Genomic DNA, 24,621 nt, shown 5'->3' with positions numbered 1-24,621 from the left:
TCCTCATGTGTTGACTTTAAAAAAAATCTGTACAGAAAAACACATGGTGGTCCTCCCATTAATCCAATGAGTTCCTGAATTCTTGTTTGAGTTGACAACGCTGCTTCTGCTGCGCTGAGATTCCAAGCAGTGTTGTCAGCCCTGCCTAGTTCTCCTCTGTGGAACCACAGAACACCTCATCCTCTCTCATAAAATGTATAACTGCATAACATAAAAGGGAGCATGTGAACTTCTCTCTTTACTCCCCGGATACCAAAGTGTCAAATCACTAAGCCTTAGGGCCCTTTCACATGGGTCGGATCCATGTGCGGGCTCTGCTTTGCTCAGCGGGGATCGCTCCGTCGAGCCCCGCTGAGCAGGCAGATGACGGGTCGGTCTCTGCACACTATGCAGGGATCGACCTGCAAGAGCGCCGCTCTCCCCTATGGGGGATCGGATAACGACGGACTGTAGAGTCCGTTGTCACCCGATCCGATCCCCCAGACGGAAGAAAAAGTAAGGTTTTCCTCCGTCGCACTTTGGCGGTTTAGAGCGGGTCGGATGTCAGCGGGCATGTCACCGCTGACATCCGTGGCTCTATAGAGGAGCACGGACCGCCGGTTCAGGTCTGCCTAAAAAACTGTCAGGCGGACCTGAACCTTACAGAGCTTACACTGGGATTTGATCCATGGCACTAACGGAGGAAGAGAGCAGGTAGGGGGCCAAGCGAAGGTGTGTGGGGATGACCTTTTCAACAAATCAGTCACTTTGCCCAATTAGAACCTCTTTAAATAAAATTGGACTTTAACTTATTCTTAAGGTTATTTTGCTTTCCATTTTCTATGGGATGTAAATATGTTTATTTATTTTTTGATTGTCCCCTCTGACCTCTGTGGTTCACTAATGTTTTTTCTTTGGTCAGACTGTCCAGTTCAAAGTACAAGCTCCCCACCAAGCAGCAAACCAATAAATGAGACTCTCCCCGACTGCGAGGAAGACCTGGATTCCTGCAATTACACCAACAGTAGTATTCCAGTGGAGAGTGGCCATTTCCCAGCCAGCGAATCTAAAGATGCCACCTTTTCATCAATGGCCCAGTCCAACAGAAGCCTTCCAAACTTCACCTTATTAAAGGAATATCTCTTCACAATCCCTGCTGGAAATGCCACACAGTATTTGGTAAGCTTATGTCTTTTTTTCCTATTTAAAGCGGAGGTCCACCTTAAAAAAAAAAAAATCAAAAACCAGCAGCTACAAATACTGCAGCTGCTGACGTTTAATAAATGGACACTTACCTGTCCATGGTGTCCGCGATGTCGGCAGCCGTAAGCCGAGCAATCGCTTGTCTCTCTGCTGCCCCCACCGCCATCCTTGGTGAGGGAATCAGGAAGTGAAGCGTTGCGGCTTCACTGCCCGGTTCCTTAATGTGCATGTGCGAGTAGCGCATCACGTCCTCACTGGTCCCCGATGTGTTCTGGGACCTGTGTGTTTCCCAGAAAACAGCGGAGGGGGGGAATGGGCGTGACTATTCCCAAAAGTGGGTGCAAATACCTGTATTATACAAGTATCTGTACCCCCCGAAAGGTGCCAAATGTGACACCGGAGGGGGGAGGGTGCCGAAAAGTGGAGGTTCACCTTTTATGTGGACCTCCGCTTTAAAGAATTTTTTTTTAGGAAGCCTGGTCGGTAAAAAATATGGGGGTTGCCACAGTTTTTTTTTTTCAGCTGCCTATGTCTGACTTCAGTACTTTCTTTAAGTCACAGCACTTGATTTGCATAGTTAGTCCAGAGTCTCTAGGCTGACCATTCACTTCTAGATTTCTGAATAAATGTTTGTACGAATATTTATACAAAAATTCTCGATTCTCGTCAGTCATTTGATGAGTTGATGAATGTCGTTTTGAGGTACTTCAACATTTTTTTTATTTTTTGTAGCATTCAATATTGGAGTGAATGAACTTTCTTGAACGAAGACCACATTACCTGTTAGCAAGTCAAGTATTTGAGAAAAGTTTTCTATTCTGTTCCTTCGATTTTCACACCACAGCGGTCAACAGCACCAATTTGATCTTACTGAACATTAGAAAATGTAATGAATTTTATTTGAAATTAAACCCTTTAAACAAAATTCTACTCGTGTATGGCCAGCTTTAGAGTAATGATTTCACTGAATCAGCATACCCGCCAAGCAACTGCCATTTTCCAGCCATTTTGTTAGTTTTGGATAGAGTTAGCTAGAGTTAAAAATGTCTGTTGGTTTATTTTGGTGTGTGCCATTGGGGAGAATTGTCTTCACTTCCTGTCCCTGTGACACCTGTACAAGAAATGGAAGAAGTGGTTTTGACTGGGACAGGAAGGCACAGACAGCAATTTATACATTATCAAAAGTTCTAATCTTCCCCACTCTACTAAAAATTTGTTTTTGGTTCTGTTTTTGTCCCCCTTGGAGAGATTGAACATCACTTTATGACCTGAAAGAAAATAAGGCAAAAAATCTTCTTTGCTTTATCCAAAGGAAAATAAACAATTTGGCTGTGGTTAGGTATGCGTATCACCTACCAAGCTTCTTTCTGCCTTCTTTGATCCAGTACTCCAGCTTCTGAGAAAGCTAGTCTCTATTTATTATATGTTGCTGTTCAAGATGGCCCTGGAGCCCATATCGGTGGCTACCTTCTAGCTAACCATAGAGCACTTACAAGTTGTCATGCATGACTTTCCAGCCCATACATCCTTAGGTCTTCCATGTACCACCTACAGGGAGAATTTGAACCAGAAATATACATATGGTACCTTTTTAAGAGGCTCTTCACTTTACAATGCAGCTGTCTTGATGTTCATGCTTGTACTTATCTGTAAACTTTCACTCTTTATTTTTTAGGCAACGTTTGAAGATGTAAGTGTTCCAATGCTCCCAAATGACCTTATTGTTCTACAACATGATGCCCCCAACAAAACGTTTCTACACTGCCACTCCTCTAGATCATACTATACATTCCACCAGTCAGATTGGGTTACCTGCATTCCTGGGCACCTCGTTGGAGAAGCACTTATCAACAACACATCATGCTCATTAAGAGTCATTGGCACCACCAAAGAGCTTGCCTTGATTTTCAGCGATCAACCAAACCCTGGTCTGTGGCCTCCTGGAAAATATACAGTCACGGCAAACTTTACCAACCAGTTGTACGAAGCTACGCAGTCTTACAGCTTTAGTGTGGTGTCACCGGTTTCTGGTCTGAGTGTCATCTATCCAACACCACAAGACGAAATCTACTACATTCCCAGTGACAATCCCGTTGTGATTCTCAAGATTCTCTCAGGCTCCGATGTCACCTCATTTTGGACTGGCAACAACCAGACATGGAGCTTCAGTCGGACGTGTCCTCTAAATTTTTTTGCTGTATCCACGGAATGTTCGACAGATAAAGGAGACATTTCATACTCTGAGGTCAATCTGCTCGGGCTGGGGAGAGGGGTTGTGGAAGTTTCAATAACTGTGCAAAACGAGATAAGCTCCCAAAATATATCGTTTTTAGTGAAGATGGAGGACCCAATCAGAGGACTGAGCGCAAGCCCTTACCCTCAAGCCAGAGTGCTGCTCAACACCCGAGTGGTAAGTTTACTTTATATCACATAATTGCCATGCATAAATTACAGATCTACAGGAAAAAATGTGTCTGAACCAATCTTTAACCTTTGAGAGCTTGTAGAGCACATTAAAGCCGTCTTTTTTTTTTTTTTTTTTTTTTTTTTTTTTTTGTGTGTTTGTAACCTTAATGTGCACAGATAATTTTATCCAGAAAATTACAAATTATACAAAGTAACAGTATAATGGAGCAGGCATTATGTTGCTACTTTGCATCTCCTGTTCTCATGTCTTGCATTCTATTTTATGATTAGCTATGAAGGGAATGCATGTCTGAAACATTGCAGGATTATTGTTGAACATAAATGAACAGTAAATAATGCTTCCTGTGCTGCAAACCCCCTCTTTATTTACATTTTTGCTGGTCTTGGGGACACACCTGGTTGTATGCATAAAAGTTATGCTTTGTTGCTGGTGCTGTCCACTCAGAATACCTGACAAAGGATTCTGAGAGTCATATGGGATAGCTAAAGAGAGGGCACAGCACTAGTTATCTGCTTAAATGCACTCTCCCTCTCATTGAAAATGTAGCTAGAGCTGTAAAAGGAGGGGCTGTAATAAAGAGAGGTTGTTACTGTCTGCAGATATGTACTTCTGACCTTTTATTTCAGCTTTTTCTAACTGCATACTTGTTCAAGAGCTGTGACAAAGAGAGCATTAAAGCGAAAGGGTCATCATAACAATCGGGCAACTAGCTAGGGACTACGGCTGGCAAGGTATAAGTGGGTTGGTTGAGGTTAATTTTTCCCTTGGTAGGCAAAGTGACCATGTCCCCTTAAGGAACACACACACCAATGACAATGCTTTGTAACTAATCACATTTCTAGCTAATAAATGTCAGAAAGTTTTGGAGTGAAAGGGTTTGCTACGGGTGCCATACTGCCTAATTTTCCAGTGCTGCAGGCTATTATCTTATATAATTAACTGACGTAATCACAGCATGCCTAAAGATAGATGATGCAGAAACCGCAGCCAGTGACTCACTGCCAAGTCGACTGTGCAATTTTTCCCTCTCTCTCCTCCTATCCGGTTTCCCATCATGCTTGCTCCATGTGGCGCCCTTATGTCAGGATGCAACGGCAGTTAGCGTGGATTATGCCAGAAGTGAACATGTCAGATTTTTGTTAAAAATGAAGCATGACAACCTACAAAAAACAAACCTAATGCAAGGCCTATAAACCAGTGTAAACATACAGAACGCTTATTTGGCTCCCAGACCATAGTGTGCATGTGGTGGGATGTCAGGCCAGAGCGGACAAAGTTGTTTTGTCTTGAAATGGTGCAGAAAGGAACACTGTATCGTGATCTGGTACGAGTTAGACCAGTGCGTACAGGAGATCCCTTCATGACTTGATTTCCATTGTTTATGATGTGTTAAAGTGATTGTAAAGGTTCATTATTTTTTTCTAAAATAAAAAACATGTCATGCTTACCTGCTCTGTGCAATGGTTTTGCACAGAGCAGCCCTAATCCTCCTTTTCTGGGGTCCTCCAATGGCAGTCTTGGCTCCTCCTTCTCTCCAAGTGCTGAGCTCATTACTGATATGGGCTATGTGCATCTATTAACACACACAGTGTGGCTCAGCCCTGCACTCCCGCTGTCTGCTTTAGAGGATTTGATTGACAGCAAAAGAGCCAATGGCTGTCGCTGCTGCTAAGTTTCCTATGTGTAGAGAAGGATGTGACCTCCTGGATCCGAAGTACACTTGTACTTCAAAAGTAAAGTATTATGGGGGGGGGGGGGGGAGGGGGATAATTCAGTATCCCAAAACGAGGGGTGGTCTTTCGTTTTTAAGACCACCTCTCAAAAGTGGGTGGAACTTCGCTTTAAATAAACTTCAACTGGAGTATGGCCAGCTTTACTTTATAAGGACATTAGACTGTAGGGAAGACTGTGGCAGGGACAATGGTGAAGGGTCCAGTGTTCCCTGCAAATCCAGTCTGAACATTTTAAAGTGTATGTAAACTTCAACAATAACCTTCTCTTATTAGGTCGGTTTTGGTGTGTTAAATGTATCATGTTTTGTTATATCTGTAATGTGCACAATTACTGGTCGATCCTGCCTAAAATGCAGTGAGCTGGAAACTTCCTGCGCTCTATTTGCCTCTTCTGCACACTTAGAATTGTTCCTAGCTCTCTCTGTGGACTACAGGACTACTTCCCCGGCCAGTACTAATGTTTTCTGTGCTTTCCCAATGCTCCACTCAGGAACACCCAGTTTTTCCAGGTATGGAAAATATTTTTCACCGTTTCTCAGAATGCATGTCGCAAGATGAGAAGGGAGAATATGTGTGTACAGTGACCAAGCCTAAACACTGTTATGTGTTGGGAGGGGAGAATGTTCAAGGGCCTGAAGGGACAATGGCCAGGCCTGGTCTAGGGATCGACCGATATTGTTTTTTTGGTGCCGATACAATACCGATATTTCATCCCCGCCCCCCTGACGATAGCCGATATTATGTGCCGATATTTTGTACATTAAAACTTTACAAAAAAAAAATGCACAAATCTGGTATAAACTGAACATGTTAATGTTTATTAAGATTAAACATTAAGGGCTCGTTCTTCACACATGCTGGCACCCTGCTGTGGGTGGCTTGTTGGCTGGCACCCTGCTGTGGATGGCTGGTCTGGCTCCTTGCTGTGGGTGGCTGCTGGCTGGTCTGGCACCTTGCTGTGGGTGGGTGGCTGCTGGCTTGCTGGCTGGCTTCAGTGGCCTGGCAACTTACTGTGGGTGGCTGGCCGGCTGGCGTGTCCATCCGAGTGTCGAGGCGAGGGAGGCCTGTCAGACTCAGAACGTTAGGCCCAGAGCGCGGATGCGAATAATGTCGTGTGTGTTTGCCACATGCCCCTGCGCATTGGGTCTGCAAGCTTCTGGGCCCCAAAAAGATGGCCGCGGCCCGCGGAGACCAATATCGGTTATATCGGTCTATTTTCTGACCAATACCGATTTTTTGAAAAATGCTGATACTGGCCCGCAATAACCGGCCGTCCCAAGAATCGGTCGATCCCTAGCCTGAACATTGTCACATAGTGGGAGAGGATAATATGTGGCCAGGCCTGAACACTGTCATGTGTTGGGAGGGGAGAATATGCATGGGCCTGAGGGGACAATGGCCAGGCCTGAACACTGTCATTTGGTGGGAGGGGAGAATATGTGTGAGCCTGAGGGGACAATGGCCAGGCTTGAACACTGCCACATGGTGGAAGAAGATATTATGCATGGACCTGAGGGGACAATTACCAGGCCTAAACACTGTCATGTGGTGGAAGGGGAGAATGTACATGGGCCTGAGGCGACAGTGGCCAGGCCAGAACACTGTTGCATGATTGGAGGGGAGAATATGGGAGGGTCTAAGGGGACAGTGGCCAGGCCTGAACACTGTCATGTGGTGGGGACTAAAATATGCATGGGCCTGCGAGGACAATATCCAGGCCTGAACACTGTCATCGCATGGGCCTGAGGGGACAATGGCCAGACCTGAACAATGTCACGTGGTAGGAGGGAAGGATGTGCGTGGACCTGAGGGGACAATGGCCAGGCCTGAACAATGTCACGTGGTAGGAGGGAAGGATGTGCGTGGACCTGAGGGGACAATGGCCAGACCTGAACAATGTCACGTGGTAGGAGGGAAGGATGTGCGTGGACCTGAGGGGACAATGGCCAGGCCTGAACACTGTCACATTGTGGGAGATGAGAATATGCATGGGCCTGTAAAAAAAATAGCCAGGACTGAACGCTGTCACATGGTGGGCCTAATTTTTGTGATGATGTGGGAGGGGAGAATATGTGTGGGCCTAAGGGAACAATTGCTAGGCCTTTACACAGTCATGTGTTGGGAGGGGAGAATATGCATGGACCTGAGGGGACAATGGTCAGGCCTGAACACTGTCATGTGGTGGGGGGGGGGGATATGTGTGGGCCTGAGGGGACAATGGCCTGGCCTGAACACTTTCTTGTGGTGGGAGGGGAGAATTTGTGTGAGCCGGGGAGGATAATAGCCAGACCTGAAAATCGTCATGCGGTAGGAGGGGAGAATATGCATGGACCTGAGGGGACAATGGTCAGGCCTGAGAACCGTCATGTGGTGGGAGGGGAGAATGTGTGTGAGCTGGAGGGGAGAATATGTGTGGGTCTGAGGGGACAATGGTCAGGCCTGAACACTGTCATGTGGTGGGAGGGGAGAATACTGTATGTGTGAGCTGGAGGGGAGAATATGTGTGGGTCTGAGGGGACAATGGTCGGGCCTGAATACCGTCATGTGGTGGGAGGGGAGAATATGTGTGAGCTGGAGGGGAGAATATGTGTGGGTCTGAGGGGACAATGGTCGGGCCTGAACACTGTCATGTGGTGGGAGGGGAGAATATGTGTGAGCTGGAGGGGAGAATATGTGTGGGTCTGAGGGGACAATGGTCAGGCCTGAACACTGTCATGTGGTGGGAGGGGAGAATATGTGTGAGCTGGAGGGGAGAATATGTGTGGGTCTGAGGGGACAATAGCCAGGCCTGAATACCGTCATGTGGTGGGAGGGGAGAATATGTGTGAGCTGGAGGGGAGAATATGTGTGGGTCTGAGGGGACAATGGTCGGGCCTGAACACTGTCATGTGGTGGGAGGGGAGAATATGCGTGGGTCTGAGGGGACAATGGCCAGGCCTGAACACTGTCATATGGTGGGAGGGGAGAATATGCATTGACCTGAGGGGGCAATAGCCAGACCTGAATACCGTCATGCGGTGGGAGGGGAGAATATGCATGGACCTGAGGGGACAATGGCCAGGCCTGAACACTGTCATATGGTGGGAGGGGAGAATATGCATGGACCTGAGGGGACAATGGCCAGGCCTGAACACTGTCATATGGTGGGAGGGGAGAATATGCATTGACCTGAGGGGGCAATAGCCAGACCTGAATACCGTCATGCGGTGGGAGGGGAGAATATGCATGGACCTGAGGGGACAATGGCCAGACCTGAACACTGTCATGTGGTGGTGGTGATGGGGGGAGGGGGGGGGGAATATGCTTAATAATAGTGCTGCCTTCCTTTCGGAGATCTGAGAACTGTATTGAACAGATATGGATTTTTTTGTCAGCTTTCATATACTGTAAGCATTTCGTCTGTGTGTTTAGAGATGGTTGCCTGGAGTTTAACTTTAATAGGAAATGCTTCCTGTCCCTGCAAGCTGTTAGCAGGCTTCCAGCAAGCTTCAAGCAGGGCTGAAGCTTTGTGAAAGCCTGCCAAAGTCTGATAACAGCTTGTTTGAAGTGAGTGCCAATCTTCTCATTAAGATATTTGTTGAACAGATGCAGATTAGAGCTAAAAGACCCTTCAATTCCAAACTGCTCTATAGACTAGATACAAGTGTCATAGATGAGGCTAAAATTCACCACAAAACCTAAAGCTGAACCACCATCCCCTTGCTTTCTTACAACCTGCTCTAAAACCCCTGGAACCCGCAGAAGCATGCTGTTGTGGGGCACTTGCAGAGTGGCCCCATATACTTGAATGGGTTGTCATTGGCAGGCGGTAACACCCATCAAAGGCAACAGGGGGCTTAATTTCTGCTGTGGCATGTGTACACCTTTGGGTGCTGCCTCAGCAGCTAAAGGGGAGAGGGATTAGGGGCAGTGAAACCACAACTCAACCGCAGGGTTTTACCACCCCCCTCCTTTGTGGGAATGAGCCTTAAATGTGCTTCTGCCGAATGCAAGTAAGTGCTAATGTACACATGCAGCAGGCACTGCTGCTCCTTTGAAAAGCGATCCAAGTGTGTTTAATAGGTGGTGAGGAGGCAAAATGTTGCCTCCTGATCAGATGATTTAACCTCCCTGGCGGTATGATTCTGTCAGAAAAAACATGCTAAAAGCGGTACCATTATTTGCAAGGAAATTTGGCGTTTTATATTGTAGGTCTGTAATTTTTAGAAATAACTCACTTAAATCTGACCAAACAAGATTCTAATAGGCATCCCAGGTATGACATTTTTTTAAAAACAAAATTATAAATTATAATATAATAAATAATTATAAATAATTATAACAAATAATAATATAATTATAATAAAAATTATTCAATAATGTAATCAAATTAAAATCACTGAAATTTTTTCAGTTGCAGAATTGTTGCTGTCATTATTTTTTTTTTTTTATGACGAATTTCCCCACAAATCGCTATCGCACAATTCTGCAAGTGATTATAATTTATTATCGCTGTTTTTTAGCTGATCTAAAACTATTTTTGACATAAAGGGACACTTTTGGTTGCTATGGACAATCTACAGTTTGCAGGGAGAAAGAAACGTTTTTATTATATAAAATGACATGCATGACACAGGACAGACCACTAGGGACAACGGGGGTGTGTTTTTTTTACATACAGTACTGTAATCTATAAGATTACAGTATACTGTATGTAAGGTGTTTGTTTACTTTTTTGAATTTGGCGCCGTTCTCCGTCCCCGTGCGTCGTAACGTCGCAGGGAACGGAGATCGGCGTCACACGGAGGCACTGTGTGAATCGAGCGAGGTCCCACTCGCTCACACAGCGCGGTGGCATCGCTGGATCCAGGGACAAGGTAAGTAACTTGTGCCTGTGGATCTAGCGAGGCAAGCCCGAGTCTGACTCGGGGTTTCCGCTCGCAGCAGGAAAATCTAACGCCGAGTCAGACTCGGGAAGACCGCCAGGCAGGTTAAACCCATGATTGCTGGGCAATGCAGGCGATTGTGACACGGTAGTAAGGCAATTTGAGGTTTAAATCAGGTGTGAGAAGGCGACACTGTGCCCGGTGATCTTTTACTTCTCCCATGTTGTTCCGGTAGATTTCCACCTCGAGTTGCCTACCTCTGGTCTATCTATAGTGTGTACTTTGGTGAATGGTGGCAGTGCCAAGTGAGTGCCCCTTGTGGTTACTGTACAGAAGAGCAGTTGTTTGGCACAGGCCCTGGAAGATTGCTGCTATCACTGTTAGCAGTAACTACTACAGTAATTTGCAGCTTCCACAGGGAACAGTCAGGTATGAGTATGCAGATTTGCATTGGTTCAAGCTTGGTCAAGGTAACTATGCAATAAAAATCATACCTAGACTCAAAGTGGAACAAAAGTTTCACTTTCACAAACTGCAAACAGGCAGATGCTTTGTTGCAGAAGAAACGTCTCCTCTGAGATGAAGTACACCTACCTGCCTGCCTGCTGGCTGTTCCGGCATGTAAAATGAGCTATGTATGGGCAGCTCAGCTTACATCCCTGGCATGGTCCCTGTGTGCCGGCATGACTGACGCATATGCAGGAGTGACGTCATCCCGTCATCCTGCAGCGGCCAATGAAAAGGTCAGGGGCGAAGACTGTTGGAGGAAAGGTAAGTTTAGCTCCGCTTTAAGAAAATGTAGTGTCCATTTGATTGTTACTGTGGATTGTCTAAATGTCACCCGTTTTTTTTCTATTACGATTTTTGCTTGTCACCATTACATTGTACTTTATTATTCTCCTTTGTCTTTGTAGAATAATGTTGCTTCTGTGGAATCCGGATCAGACGTGATCTTTAAATGGACTGTGGACGACCGCTCATCTTTTACATATTACAACACCGTCTTTAATGTGATCTATCAGTCTGCCGCTGTTTACAAGCTCACAGTAAGTGTTGAGATTTTTTTTTTCTTGGGACGTCTTGGCATCCAAATATGATGAGTCCATTGCTCTTTTTGCTGTTGTTTCGGAGTGAAACTTTGATGCAACTTTGGATGGGAGCGACTTGGATGCTACTTTGGCTTTGACCAATTATAATGGAAACTGTTGCACAACTGTCGCATGTATAACATTCAGGTGTGACTTTCATGTGACTTTTGAGGGTTTATATTGCAGTCTATGGCTCTCAAGTCACAAATAAAGTCAGACCAAAGTAGTGCAGGAACCTTTTTAAAGTTGCACATATTTGCACTGTTGTCATTGAAAAACTTGGGGTATGAATTTTTCATGCATTTTTAGTGTCAAAAGTCACATGACAAGTCGCACATATGTGAATGGAGCCTAAAGTAGTACAGTTGATATAAAAAGTCTACACACCTCTGTTAAAATGTCAGGTTTCTGTGATTTAAAAAAAATGAGACGAAGATAAATAATTTCAGAACTTTTTTCACCTTTAATTTGACCTATAAACTGTACAACTCAATTTAAAAACAAACTGAAATCTTGTGAAAAGAATAATGTGGTTGCATAAGTGTCTTATAACTGGGGATGTAGCTGTGTTCAGAATTAAGCAATCACATTCAAACTCATGTTAAACAGGAATCAGTACACACCTCCCATCATTTAAAGTGTCTCTGATTAACCCCAAATAAAGTTCAGTTGTTCTAATAGGTCTTTCCTGACATTTTCTTAGTCGCTATAAATGGGGATCAATTTACCAACTCCAGGGACAACCACTCACATCCACATCCTATTTTTTTTTATAATCCAAACAACCAATTACTCCAATTGTGTCTGTCCTCACTAGGGTTGCCACCTTATCCCTTTAAACACATGTTAATTACACAGGTTCTTTGGCTGATTAAGGTGGCAATTAAACTAACTTGGTGCATTATCTGCTATCAATTAGCCTCAGAATCTGTGTCCTGAACTGGACATCCCTCCAACATTTATGAAAAGACGAGTCCAAGAGGCCTACAGCAACATTTAAGGAGCTGCAGGAATATCTGGCAAGTACTGGCTGTGTGGTACATGTGACAACAATCTCCCGTATTCTTCATATGTCCGGGCTATGGGGTAGAGTGGCATGACTCAAGCCTTTTCTTAAGAAGACAAACATCCAAGCCTGGCTAAATTTTGCAAAAACTCATCTGAAGTCTCTCAAAAGCATGTGGGAAAATGTGTTATGGTCTGATGAAACCAAGGTTGAACTTATGGCCATAATTCCAGAAGATATGTTTGGCGCAAAAACAACACTGCACATCACCAAAAGAACACCATACCCACCGTGAAGCATGGTGGTGGCAGTATCATGCTTTGGGGCTGTTTTTCTTCAGCTGGAACAGGGGCCTTAGTCAAAGTAGAGGGAATTATGAACAGTTCCAAATTCCAGTCAATATTGGCACAAAAACCTTCAGGCTTCGGCTAGAAAGCTGAACATGAAGAGGACAACGACTCAAAGCATACATCCAAATCAACAAAGGAATGGCTTCACCAGAAGAAGATTAAAGTTTTGGAATGGCCCAGCCAGAGCCCAGACCTGAATCCCATTGAAAATCTGTGGTGTGATCTGAAGAGAGCATCTCCTGTGCACAGCCCTCTTTGCAATCTGACAGATCTGGAGTGTTTTTGCAAAGAAGAGTGGGCAAATATTGCCAAGTCAAGATGTGCCATGCTGATAGACTCATACCCAAATAGACTGAGGGCTGTAATAAAATCAAAAGGTGCTCTAACAAAGTATTAGTTTAAGGGTGTGCACACTTATGCAACCACATTTATATGAGTGTTTTATTTTTACTTCCACCTAAAACAGGGGGTGCCCAACCAGTGGCCCGGGGGCCACATGTGGCCCGCGGAGCCCTCTGATGTGGCCCTCGGCCTCCTGCTCTGGGATGGCAGGTTAGCAAGCCCAGATCACGGGTTGCCGAACTGCCACCCCAGAGCAGCAGTTTTGTGAATGAAGCTCCTTTTAGGGGAAACAAGCACTGAGCCATAGACTTCTGTTATTACCTGCGGGTTTGTTGCACTTTCAGAAAGTGTGCCACACCTGCAGGATATAATAGAAGTTTACCCGCAGAAAATCTACAGGTGCACTGCGTTGTAACCGCGGTTTGGGGGCAATCACAGTGCATCATTGTGAAAGCAGCCTTAGGCCCCTTTCACATGATCGTTCAGACCCAATCGGACTTAAGTTTCCCCTCTATGGAGCAGCAGATGTAAACAGACTTGTGTCTGTTTACATCCGCCTACCTAAAAAAATAGAAAGGTATCTGCCCCCATCCGTCTGGGCGAATTGGATTGGACCAGAGGGCCTATAGAGTAAAGTGGGCTGTGTCCGTGGACACTGACTTGTCATGCTCCCGCTCCGCTCATTGTGGCCCGCGACCATTTACCAATTCGCTTAAGTGGCCCTCGCTCTTCAAAAGGTTGGGCACCCCTGACCTAAAAGATTTCAGTTTGTTGTTCAATTGAACAGTTTATAGGTCACATTCAAAGGTGGAAAAAGTCCTGAAATGTATCTATCTTTGTCTCATTTTTTTACATCAAAGAAACCTGACATTTTAACTGGGTGAGTAGACTTTTTATATCCACTGTATATTCATAGAATTATGTTTTCCCAAAGTGTACATTTTATCCATTATAACTCAATGTAAGGCTCGGTTCACAGTAGTCCGACTCCAAATAGTGGGATTTTCACTGCAACTTTGGAATCTGACTTTCATGTAACTTTTTACACTCTGTGGCATTGCACTCGTATCAAAGTCATACCAAAGTAGTGCAGGAACCTCTTCTGAAGTCAGACAGACTTATGTAGTATCTGTTAAGACCACTCTTATAGAGAAACATTGAATTTCACATGACATCCAACTTGGGGCCTCACAAGTCAGATCCTAGGTCGCATGAGTGTGAACCGAGCCTAAAACTTGTTTGTTTCCCACAGTTGACAGCTTCAAACCATGTTAGCAATGCTTCGGTTAGTTACAACGTGACTGTAGAAAAGATGAACCCAATGCGCGACCTTAAGATCTCCAGTATCCCAGGCATTGTTACCCAAGATGCTCCGTTGCAGCTCTCCGCAAGCATACTTATCGACTCTGCAGTGGAAGTCGCATTTCGGTGAGCATGGCTCGGCCTTCTTCTAACAAATGTATTTCCCTTTTAAACTTAAAGTGACACTAAACTGGTTTAAAAAAAATAATCTATTTAAGTGTGTATTCTTAATGCAAAATAGTCCCTTCTGTTTGCTCTCAGTCTCCTTCAAATGTCCAAAGCCTCTTTTTTTCTTTCTGCTGTGATCTAGAGCAGGGGTCTCCATACTTTTCAAGCAAAGGGCCAGTTTAGGGTCTTTCAGACTTCAGGGGGGCCGAATCGGGTATAAAAATGCCCCAGGGCCGAGCATCAGTGAGAATAAACATGGCCCCAGTGTTGGTGGGCAGTAGGGAGGAGGAATAGGGCTCCATCATTGCTATTAGTCTAAGAGATAGTGCCCCATTGTTGGTGCCATTGGGAGGAATAATGCCTCATATCATTGGAAGCAATACTGCCCCAAGGGCCGGATGAAGGCTAGCAAAGGGCCACATCCGGCCCTCGGGCCGCAGTTTGGAGACCCCTGATCTAGAGGATGGCTATGTTCATTCTCCATGGTCTCATTGCATGTAGAAACATAGCCACCCAGGCAGAAAAACACAGTAAATAATGCACTCTCAGCATTCTAATGAGAAAAGTTGCAGTTTCTGCATCACTTTTAACATATACATATTTTTGCTTATTTCAAAACTGAAATTCATATTGTAGGGGGTATCTAAAATTGGACTTGTATCTTGGTGCACCAAATACACAAGCAGGAGCTGACATTTTTTGGAGGCGTTGTGTGCACTAACCATGTACAGAATACCTCCCGACTATCATATTGCCTTGAATTTTACAACATTACAGTGACTGCAGATTGAAAAGGAAAGATAATTTTATTTACATTAACGTAATTGTAGATGCTAAATAAAAATAAAAAAATAGGTTCATACATACCAATGGCATTGCACAGAGCAGACCCAAACCTACCTTCTCTTCTTCGATCCCCAGCTCTTGCTTCCAAATTCTCCTCTTCTGCAAGTGCCCCCATAGCAAGCCACATGCTATGGGGGCACTTGAACAGACTCTCTTCTGGGCTCCGCTGTCCTTCGTCTATAGACATAGACAGTACAGCTTGGCCCTGCCCTCCCTCCTTACTGGCTTTGATTGACAACAACAGGAACCAGTGGTTCAAGCTGCCTCAGCAAAGCCTGTAAGACTGGTATGTGAGGGGAACCACTACATATGGGCACAGAGCTGGTCTCAGGTAAAGCCTAGTACACACAGGCCGAATGTCGAGCGGCATTGACCGGTTCAATAGAAACCAGCCGACGTTCAGCCTGTGTGTCCTGGAGTCTGCCTCTGACGAAGGGGCGAGGCTGAAAAAGGACTTCCTACTGGCTCCCGATCAACGCTCTCAGCCAATGGCTAAGAGCGCCGACCAGAGTGTTCTGGCCGGGAAGGGGGGGAGGCGTCTCCCTGTCAGAACACAATAGACCAGCATGGAAGGTCGCTGTATTACTTACTATACTATTACTTACTATAATAAGGCTTACTTATAGGTACTGTAAATATCTTCTAAACATGCAATGCATACTACCCCTCTATGCCTTTACACCCCGAGTCCTCCCTAAAAATTACCTGAGCCTGATCTTGATCTAGCGATGTGCACTCTCCTCAGTCTCTCTCTCTATCTCCTCGTTGACTAAGACAGCAGCGGTAGCCATTGGATCCCACTACTGTCTGTCACAGCGAGTGAGCCAATGAGGAGAGAGTGGGGTTGGGGCCAAGCAACGCTCCATGTGTGAATGGACACACAGCAACGGCTCGGGAGTTCCTATAGCAAGCTGCTCGCTATGCGGGCACTTGGCAGGAGGGAAGGGGCCTGGAGCTCAGCAGGGTACCCAAGAAGAAGAGGATGTGAGCTGCTCTGTGCAAAACCACTGCACAGAGCAGGTAAGTATAACATGTTTGTTATTTAAAAAAAGAACCTTTAATATCACTTTAGGGTAAAAAACAGCTTGGGCTTTATAACCACTTTCATATACAACATGGCTTGTGTAGCAATTGTATATTTTATTTTCTATATTTTTTTCCCATGAAAGTGGAGCTACCCTTTAAGTAAACAGCCGTGTTAAACTATCTGCACCTATATACGCATTTACCCCTGTATGGGTTTGTCATAGAGATCTCCACAATCTTGTTTAGTTGTATTCTGTATGTGATTCTTAGTCTTTGTATGGCTTATTTTTCAGATGGACATTTGGAGATGAAAGGCAGCTTGATCATAATTTTCGGCCTCCCTATAATGAGTCTGTTCCTGACCTGCCCATGCATATGGTAGTTGTTGAGAGTAGTGTCACCCACACCTACCAAGAAACAGGTAAGTAGCATTACTCTTCACGATGCTTAATATGAAGTCAAGGATCAGTGCCTTGGAAGTCGTCTGTAGAAACCCATGTTCACAATCCTATAGTAAAGCTGTTCATATGGACATGTTGAAGACCGAAAGACACAAACGTGTTGTATATACGCCTTGGTTGTACCGTGCCCTGATAATTATTTGTACTCCTTGAAATTTTGCACATTACAACCAAAAGAGTAAATGTATTTTATTGGGATTGTGTGTGATAGACCAACACAAGGTGGCACATAATTGTGAAGTGGAAGGAATTTTTTTTTACAAATAAATATGTGAAAATACTTTGTAGAACCATCTTTCTCTGCAATTACAGCTGCTAGTCTTTTTGGCGATGTCTCTACCAGCTTTGCACATCTAGAGGGCGACATTTTTGCTCATTCTACTTTGCAAAATAGCTCAAGCTCTGTCAGATAAAGGAGCCACATTTATCAGATATTTGTTTGTAAAAAACTTTAAAAACCATTCATCATTTTCCTTCCACTTCACAATTATGTGCCACATTGTGTTGATCTATCACATAAAATCACGGTAAAATACAGTTACGTTTTTGGATGTGACATGACAAAATGTGGAAAATTTCAAGGGGTATGAATACTTTTTCAAGGCACTGTATGTATGTAAGGCTGAGTTACACTTTAGTCTACAAATGCCCAAGATGTGGTCGGAGTGTATTTTAAAGGTAAATCAGTCTGGGGAGCATGAGCCTGCCTAGCAAATGATTATATTTTAAGAAGAACTTCAGTCAGTTCTGCAAAATGTAAAAGTCAGCAGTAACAAAAACGGTAGCTGCTGATTTTTAATAAAGAGACACTCGGCTGTCAAAGGATACAGCGCCGTCCTCACCCGGGCCAGTTCTTCAGGTCCCTGGCATGGGATGTTTTCTGTGGGCAGCCAGCTGTGACTCTTTGCAGCTTTACAGCCAGCTTCCCACTGCGCTTGCATGTGCCGCGCTGTTTTGGGAATTGTCCCGTAGCCTTCTGGGACCTGTGACGAATCTCAGAAGGTTGTGTGGGGGGGCGACTTCTGGTGGAATCACTGGCGGTCAGGGGCGGACTGACAACTCATGGGGCCCCCGGGCAATAGAAGATTATGGGGCCCCCGGGCTTACGGATGGCCACCACGCCAGGAGGCAGTGCAGAGGCGGGGCAGCTAAAATCTCTGGATTTTCACATCAAAAGCATGTCAGTTTTGGACATATCAGGGACAGATGTAAAAAAAAACACAGATTTTTACATACTGTCCCTGGTTTTACTGAGCCTGGTAACCCTGATGGGGCCCCCTAGTGGCATGGGGCCCTCGGGCAGTGCCCGAGTGACTCAATGGTCAGTCCGCCCCTGCTGGCGGTGGTGCACTGATGTTAGTATTTTCACATGTGAACACAATATAGATGTGTTTTCATTTATTTATAACATTTTACACTATATGAGTTTTTGAGGGTTTCACATGTGATGAGTTGAAGATAGTTAGAAAGTAAAGGTAAATAAAGGAGAAGACACACAGTTGGTTTTTTTTTAACAGTTTATTGGACCCACTTGGCATAAGCGGATTGGAAACCTTGTAAGAGGCTTGGAAAGTCGCAACAAATAGAACAACCCTCCTGAAGCCACATCCGTATAGAATTAAGTTTATGGAAAATGCAGAGTCAAAAACTCTAAATCTGGCTTTGTAGGCAAGATGGACAAGATTATAATAAAAACAATTTATTTTATTAACAACAAATCATTCACAAACAGATGAAGTTTAGAAAGAGTTAAAAAACATACATTAAACACAAAAAAATACATAAAACTATGATGTATACAGAAGGTTGACACCAAATGGACAGAAGTGAGCCCCTGTGCGTCAACGCGTTTCGCTATTATGCTTCGTCAGGACTTACTTGGGGATGATCGAAAAAAACAGGTCTCACTATCTTATCAGCACAAAATTGCCCCCGTGTGGGAGACTCCAGAATGGACCTCAAGGCTCGGCATATGAAGAAGAAAAGAGGAAAAGGGTATTCTACCGTTGCTAGCGGCCAAATATTGTGTAATATATACAGTAATGGCGCATGCTGACAAAATAAAACACTGATCCACAAAAAGTCCTTTGAGCTATGATCGCTCTGTGTGAGATGACAGTCTTTAGGTCTGGGCAGAAGAACAGCAAAAATATTTCTTCCTACAGGGTTGATTTGCAGAGTATCATATATCAAAAACGCATTGGTAAGTACCAGAATGGGAAAACAGGGGGGGAGTGGTATATCCAAGGCCTTTTAAACTGTGTTTGGTCCGTGGTATCAGAGACTTTTAAATTCACCCATTTAGACAAACAAGTCTGGTTACTATGGGTAACAGCCAGACCTAAAAGGTGCGGCTGTATGTAGTCACAGAATCTGTAAGACAGGCACGGATAAAGTAGAATTCAGTATACCCCTCAGGGAAGCATCAACCACGCGGCGTGATGTGGTTAATGTCTAAATGGTGAATTTTCAAGTCTCTGATACCACGGACCAAACACAGTTTAAAAGACCTTGGATATACCGCCCCCTGTTTTCCCTTTTCTTCCCTTTCTTTAATCGTTCAGGTACATACCATGCATTTTTGATATACGATACTCTGCAAATAAACCCTGTAGGAAGAAATATTTTTGCTCCTCTGCTACTTAATATTTGGCCGCTTGCAACGGTAGAATACCTTTTTCCTCTTTCTTCTCCATACGATGAGCCTTGAGGTTCATTCTGGAGTCTTTCACACGGGGGCAATCTTGTGCTGATAAGATAGTGAGACCTGTTCTTTTCGATCATCCCCAAGTCCTGATGAAGCAAAATGCGTTGACGCTCAGGGGCTCGCTGCTGTCATTTGGTGTCAACCTTGTGTTTACATCATAGTTTTATGTATTTTTTGTGTTCAATGTATGGTTTTTTAACTCTTTCTATACTTGATCTCTTTGTGAATGATACGTTGTTAATAAAATATATATATTTTTTTTATTATACTCTCGTCCATCTTGCCTACAAAGTCCGATTTAGAGCCTTTGACTCTTTCTCCATAGACTTGGAAAGTCAGCTGCAGGATAATGCTCAGTTGTTATAATTGTTCCTGAACTACTTTGTGAAGAACCCTTGGAGTTGACACTGCTGTGTCGCAGGATTCACAGTGCTTGCTTTCTGAACTATAGTGGTACTGGGAGGAGGAGTTTAATGAGGCGGAGTCAGTACAGAAATGACTGCTTACCGACAGAAAGGTACCATGGGATATATAATCCTTAGAAATTGGAGAGTAAACCCAAAGAATGAGAACAGGAGAAGCTACAAAGCATGCAGGGAATACAGGAAGATGTGGAAAGCAGACAGGCAACACTCATAATGTGAAAGTAGATTTTCAAGTAAGCTTATTTTGGATTGTCAATAATTACAGTTTTTTGTATTGATATTACACTGCTGATGTTATCAAATGAAAGGGTATGCTGTGACAATAACTTGCCAATGTAATTTTGTTCTATATCCTTTTAGGTGCCTATAATGTGACACTGTTGGTGTTCAACAAGCATGAAAATATGTCAAAACTGATCTCTCTCCAAGTTCAGAGCATCTTGACTAACTTAACCATTGAAACAGATGCCGAGGTCTTGGTCAGTGGCAGGATGGTCAGTTTTCAAGCAGCAGCTGAACCCTCTCCATTTGGCGTCATTTACTCATGGAACCTAGGTGATGGTACTTACTATGACAACAGCAGCAAGTCAATTGTGAACCATACGTATAATAACACAGGATTCTTCACTGTCAGCATCTGGGCACTAAATGATGTCAGTGAAAAAAGGGTTGAGAAGACTTTTTATGTCTATGAAGAAATTACTGACTTAGTTGTAACATCAGATGAGCCTACTGAAAGAGGTTTGCAGACATTCATTAATGCCTCAGTGGAAAGTGGAGATGCTATTACATGGAGATTTGATATGGGAGATGGTTCTATTCTAGAGGGTAATGAGCCTATGGTAAACTATACATACTCGAAAGATGGTAACTATACTGTTAATGTCACTGCACGGAATCCAGTGAACTCCATGTCTGAGATTCTCCAAGTGCGGGTGTATGTCCTACAAATTCTTAAGATAGAGCCTTCTACTTGCATTTTGGAAAATTCAAACGTCACTCTGACCGCTCATGTTACAGGAGACTACCAGACTTACACTTTTAACTGGACATTTGATAATGGTTCATCAAGCATCACTGTTAATGGATTCCCATCTGTAGAGTATGACTTTTCAAACAGTGGAATTTTTCCTCTTTCCCTAATTCTCTCAAGCCATGTCAACAAGGCTTACTACTATACCAACATCTGTATAGAACCTCAGATTATCAATGTTACAATACTGCCTGCTCTACAGAATGTAAGTTTAGGTAATGAGAGTTTGTTTGAAGTGATTGTCTTCCCTCTCTACCAGTACAGATACAGTTGGGACTTTGGGACCAATGGCTCAAAGTATAATGGTGGAACAGAAACTAGTTTTGTGTATAAAGTCCCTGGAGTATATCAGGTTACAGTGTCCGTGTTCAACAACGTATCTTTTCACAATGGAACGGCAATTGTAGATGTCCAAGAACCCATCGGAGCACTAGATATCAAGCACAATGGAAGTGAGGTTTTGGCACTAGATCAAGTGTACTTATTTGAAGCCTTGGGCGGTGGGTCAAAAGTTGAACATCACTGGGATTTTGGCGATGGCTTTACAGACAAAAGACAATCCGTAGCACATGCTTATAATAGTACTGGCACCTTTACTATTAATCTATATAGCTATAATAGTGTAAGTTTTAATCGAACACATTTGAATGTCACAGTTAAGACAAGGATTCAAGGGCTGACTATGAATGCCACCAGGACAATAGTGCCTTTAAATGGCTCTGTGACCTTCTCAGCCTTCCTACAGGCAGGGGATAATGTTCGATACTCGTGGATATTATGTGATCGATGCTCGCCTATATTTTGCAATTCCACAATTTCTTACACTTTTCGATCTATTGGGACTTTTAATGTTATTGTGACAGCTGAAAATGAACTTGGCTCCTTGCAGGATAGTATCATCATCTACGTCTTGGAAATTATCGAAGGACTGCAAATCATCACAGGGGACTTGGTTAATGATTGTTGTTTCCCGACCAACAAGAGTCTGCCTCTCCAGGCCACAGTGAAGGATGGGACAAACATCTCGTACAGCTGGTTTATTTTGAAAAATGACAGTGTAGTTCAGACTGGTGCTGGGAAGACCTACCAGTTCACAAGTCTACAACCAGAATCTTACACATTTGTCTTAAAAGCTGTAAACATGTTGGGAAATGCAAGTGTATCCATGAGTGTAACTTTTGTGGAAAGCCTTGGTCAAGTTCAGCTCCATGCTTGTCCTAACCCAGTTGCAATCAATACCACAGTCAACATTAGCATGAGTCTGAGTAGTGGTTCAGGAGTGATGTACACTTGGTATCTAGAAGAAAGTGTGGTGTGGTTCACATATGAATCTTTTGTCCTTTACAATTTCCTACGTCCTAATCCAAAGGAAGTGTTTGCCATTGCGAACAACACTTTAGGTTTAGTCAACTCAACCATCACCATCTTTGTTCAAGAGCCAGTTGACGGTTTGAGCATTACAAGCCTGGACCATAAAAATGATTATGTACCAACTGGAACTCTTGTGTACCTTATTGGCAATGTGCAACGTGGTACCAATGTGTCGTGGATTTGGAGTATTGAAGATGAGCACAAGAAAGAAAGGTCAGCTACCGTGCACTTTAATAGACCTGGATTCTATACTGTCAGCCTGAATGCATCCAATGATGTAAGCTGGGAAATTGCCTATAAAAATTTTACTGTCCAAGACAAAATATGTGGTTTGAAGCTGCTGGTGAGTAAAATGGTGGTGGAACCTGGTGAGAGAGTCACATTTAATGTCACCATGTCAGCCGGTACTGATGTAACCTATAAATTGACTATTAATGGGGATTTCTCCATTTTACTTAATGGCACTAGTTACACCCATGACTTCACGAAAATCGGTGGCTATCCTGTGACTGTGGTTGCCCACAACCAAGTGAGTGAAGATCGGGTCACAGTCATGATTTCTGTGCTTGAAGCAATAGAGAATCTGAAAATTGTAAATTGCTGTGAGGTGGCGTTACCAGCCAGAATTGAAAAGAGCTTCAGAGCGGAGGTCAGTAATGGCTCCCTGGTTGCTTACACTTGGCAGTTTGACTTACAGGGTCATCCGCCAACCAGCTTAGCAGGCAGAAATGTAACCTACATGCCAATGGCTGCAGGGGTGCTTACAATCCACTTGAGTGCATCTAATGCTTTAGGAAGTCAGAACATCTCCAAAGTAATCATAATTCAAGAACTGATTGTCAGTGTCACATTGGTGCCTGTCAAACCTTTTGTCAACCGAAGTGCAACTTTTACTGCTGTTGTGGTTCCTAGCCCCTTAGATGTTCGTTTTGAGTGGACATTTGGGGATGATGCCTTTGCTTTGGTGACATATGCTGCCACTGCCAAACATACCTACCTAACCCCAGGAGACTTTGTGGTAAAGGTCAATGCCTCCAATCTGATCATCTTTTGGATTGCTGAAATGACAGTCAAAACCCAGATTTTAGAATGTGAAGAGCCAGAAGTTCAGCTGGAGCTACCAACTCAAGTAATCATGAGGAGGTCACAAAGAAATTATATTGAGGCAGAGTTTAATTTGCGGGGTTGCGTCAGCTATAAAACGGAATACCTATGGGAGATTTATAAAGCTTCTAGCTGCCTAAGCTATCATGAGTCAGACAAAGTGCACCTACTGAACGTTGATATGAGCAGACCTCAGCTTGTGGTGCCTAAACTAGCCCTTGATATAGGAAACTACTGCTTTGTCTTCTCTGTGTCTTTTGGAGACACGCCCCTCTCTCGAAGCAGCTTTGCGAATGTGACTATGATGCCTAGTAAATTGGTGCCCATCATTGATGGTGGATCTTATCGTGTTTGGTCAAGTAGTCGGGACTTGGTTTTGGATGGAAAAAAGTCTTATGACCCAAACCTAGAAGAAGATGAACAAACTCCACTGACTTATAAATGGTCTTGTACAACCTTAGCAAAGGTAAGATATTTGTTCTTTATTTTATCTCCCTGTGCTGTCCTTATTGCTCACTTTGTTTTTTGACCCAGGTGTTGTTAGTATAGTTCGGGGATATGCAATTAGCGGACCTCCAGCTGTTGCAGAACTACAATTCCCATGAGGCATAGCAAGACTCTGACAGCCACAATCATGACACCAGAGTCAGAAGCATGATGGGACTTGTAGTTTTGCAACAGCTGGAGGTCCGCTAATTGCATATCCCTGGTATAGTTGGTATAGCAATAAACAATTAAACTATATGTAAAATGATTTTTATTTTTTAAGTATATCTAAAGCCTAAACTAAAAAAAATAGTTTTGGATAGTGTGGGGACTGGTTAAAAGCCCCTGCCAAATTTCCTTTAATTTACTATCTTGCTATACAACAGGAAGTGAGAAGAGATCTCTCCTTACTAAGTCTCCTCCTACACAGCTATCACTGAAACAAGTGTTCCCATTTGAAGATTTCCCTTCCATTCTTGACCCACAAACATCTTAAAATGTTGCATTTTTCCTCACTTAAAGGTTCTTTCATAATTACGGAAGTGCCTACGGTGGCTGCTAAAATTAAAGAGGTAGAAAAGGGGTGAATTATTATCCTTCTCATATTCTCCTTCACTGATGTTGGGTGGGATGGGTGTTTACAACTATCACTTTCTGAATTTAGACTTGTGCTAGAAGGAAAAGTTAAAGAGAAACTA

At 43.7% G+C, this 24,621-nt stretch overlaps 1 protein-coding gene across 1 annotated transcript in view; it reads left to right on the top strand.

Moving 5' to 3' along the window:
- Positions 1-24,621, top strand: part of PKD1 (polycystin 1, transient receptor potential channel interacting) — a 191,341-nt gene that overhangs the window by 110,333 nt on the left and 56,387 nt on the right. Inside the window, exons 9-14 of the mRNA XM_040356488.1 lie at positions 902-1,158; positions 2,858-3,592; positions 11,123-11,254; positions 14,247-14,422; positions 16,630-16,757; positions 20,290-23,903. Coding sequence (XP_040212422.1) covers positions 902-1,158; positions 2,858-3,592; positions 11,123-11,254; positions 14,247-14,422; positions 16,630-16,757; positions 20,290-23,903 — 5,042 coding nt within the window. The remainder of the gene's footprint in view (positions 1-901; positions 1,159-2,857; positions 3,593-11,122; positions 11,255-14,246; positions 14,423-16,629; positions 16,758-20,289; positions 23,904-24,621) is intronic.

Source organism: Rana temporaria, chromosome 6 (genome assembly GCF_905171775.1).
Source record: "Rana temporaria chromosome 6, aRanTem1.1, whole genome shotgun sequence".
Taxonomy (NCBI): Eukaryota; Metazoa; Chordata; class Amphibia; order Anura; family Ranidae; genus Rana; species Rana temporaria.
Note: the sequence above shows the minus strand (reverse complement) of the source record. Positions and strands in the feature narration are given on the sequence as shown.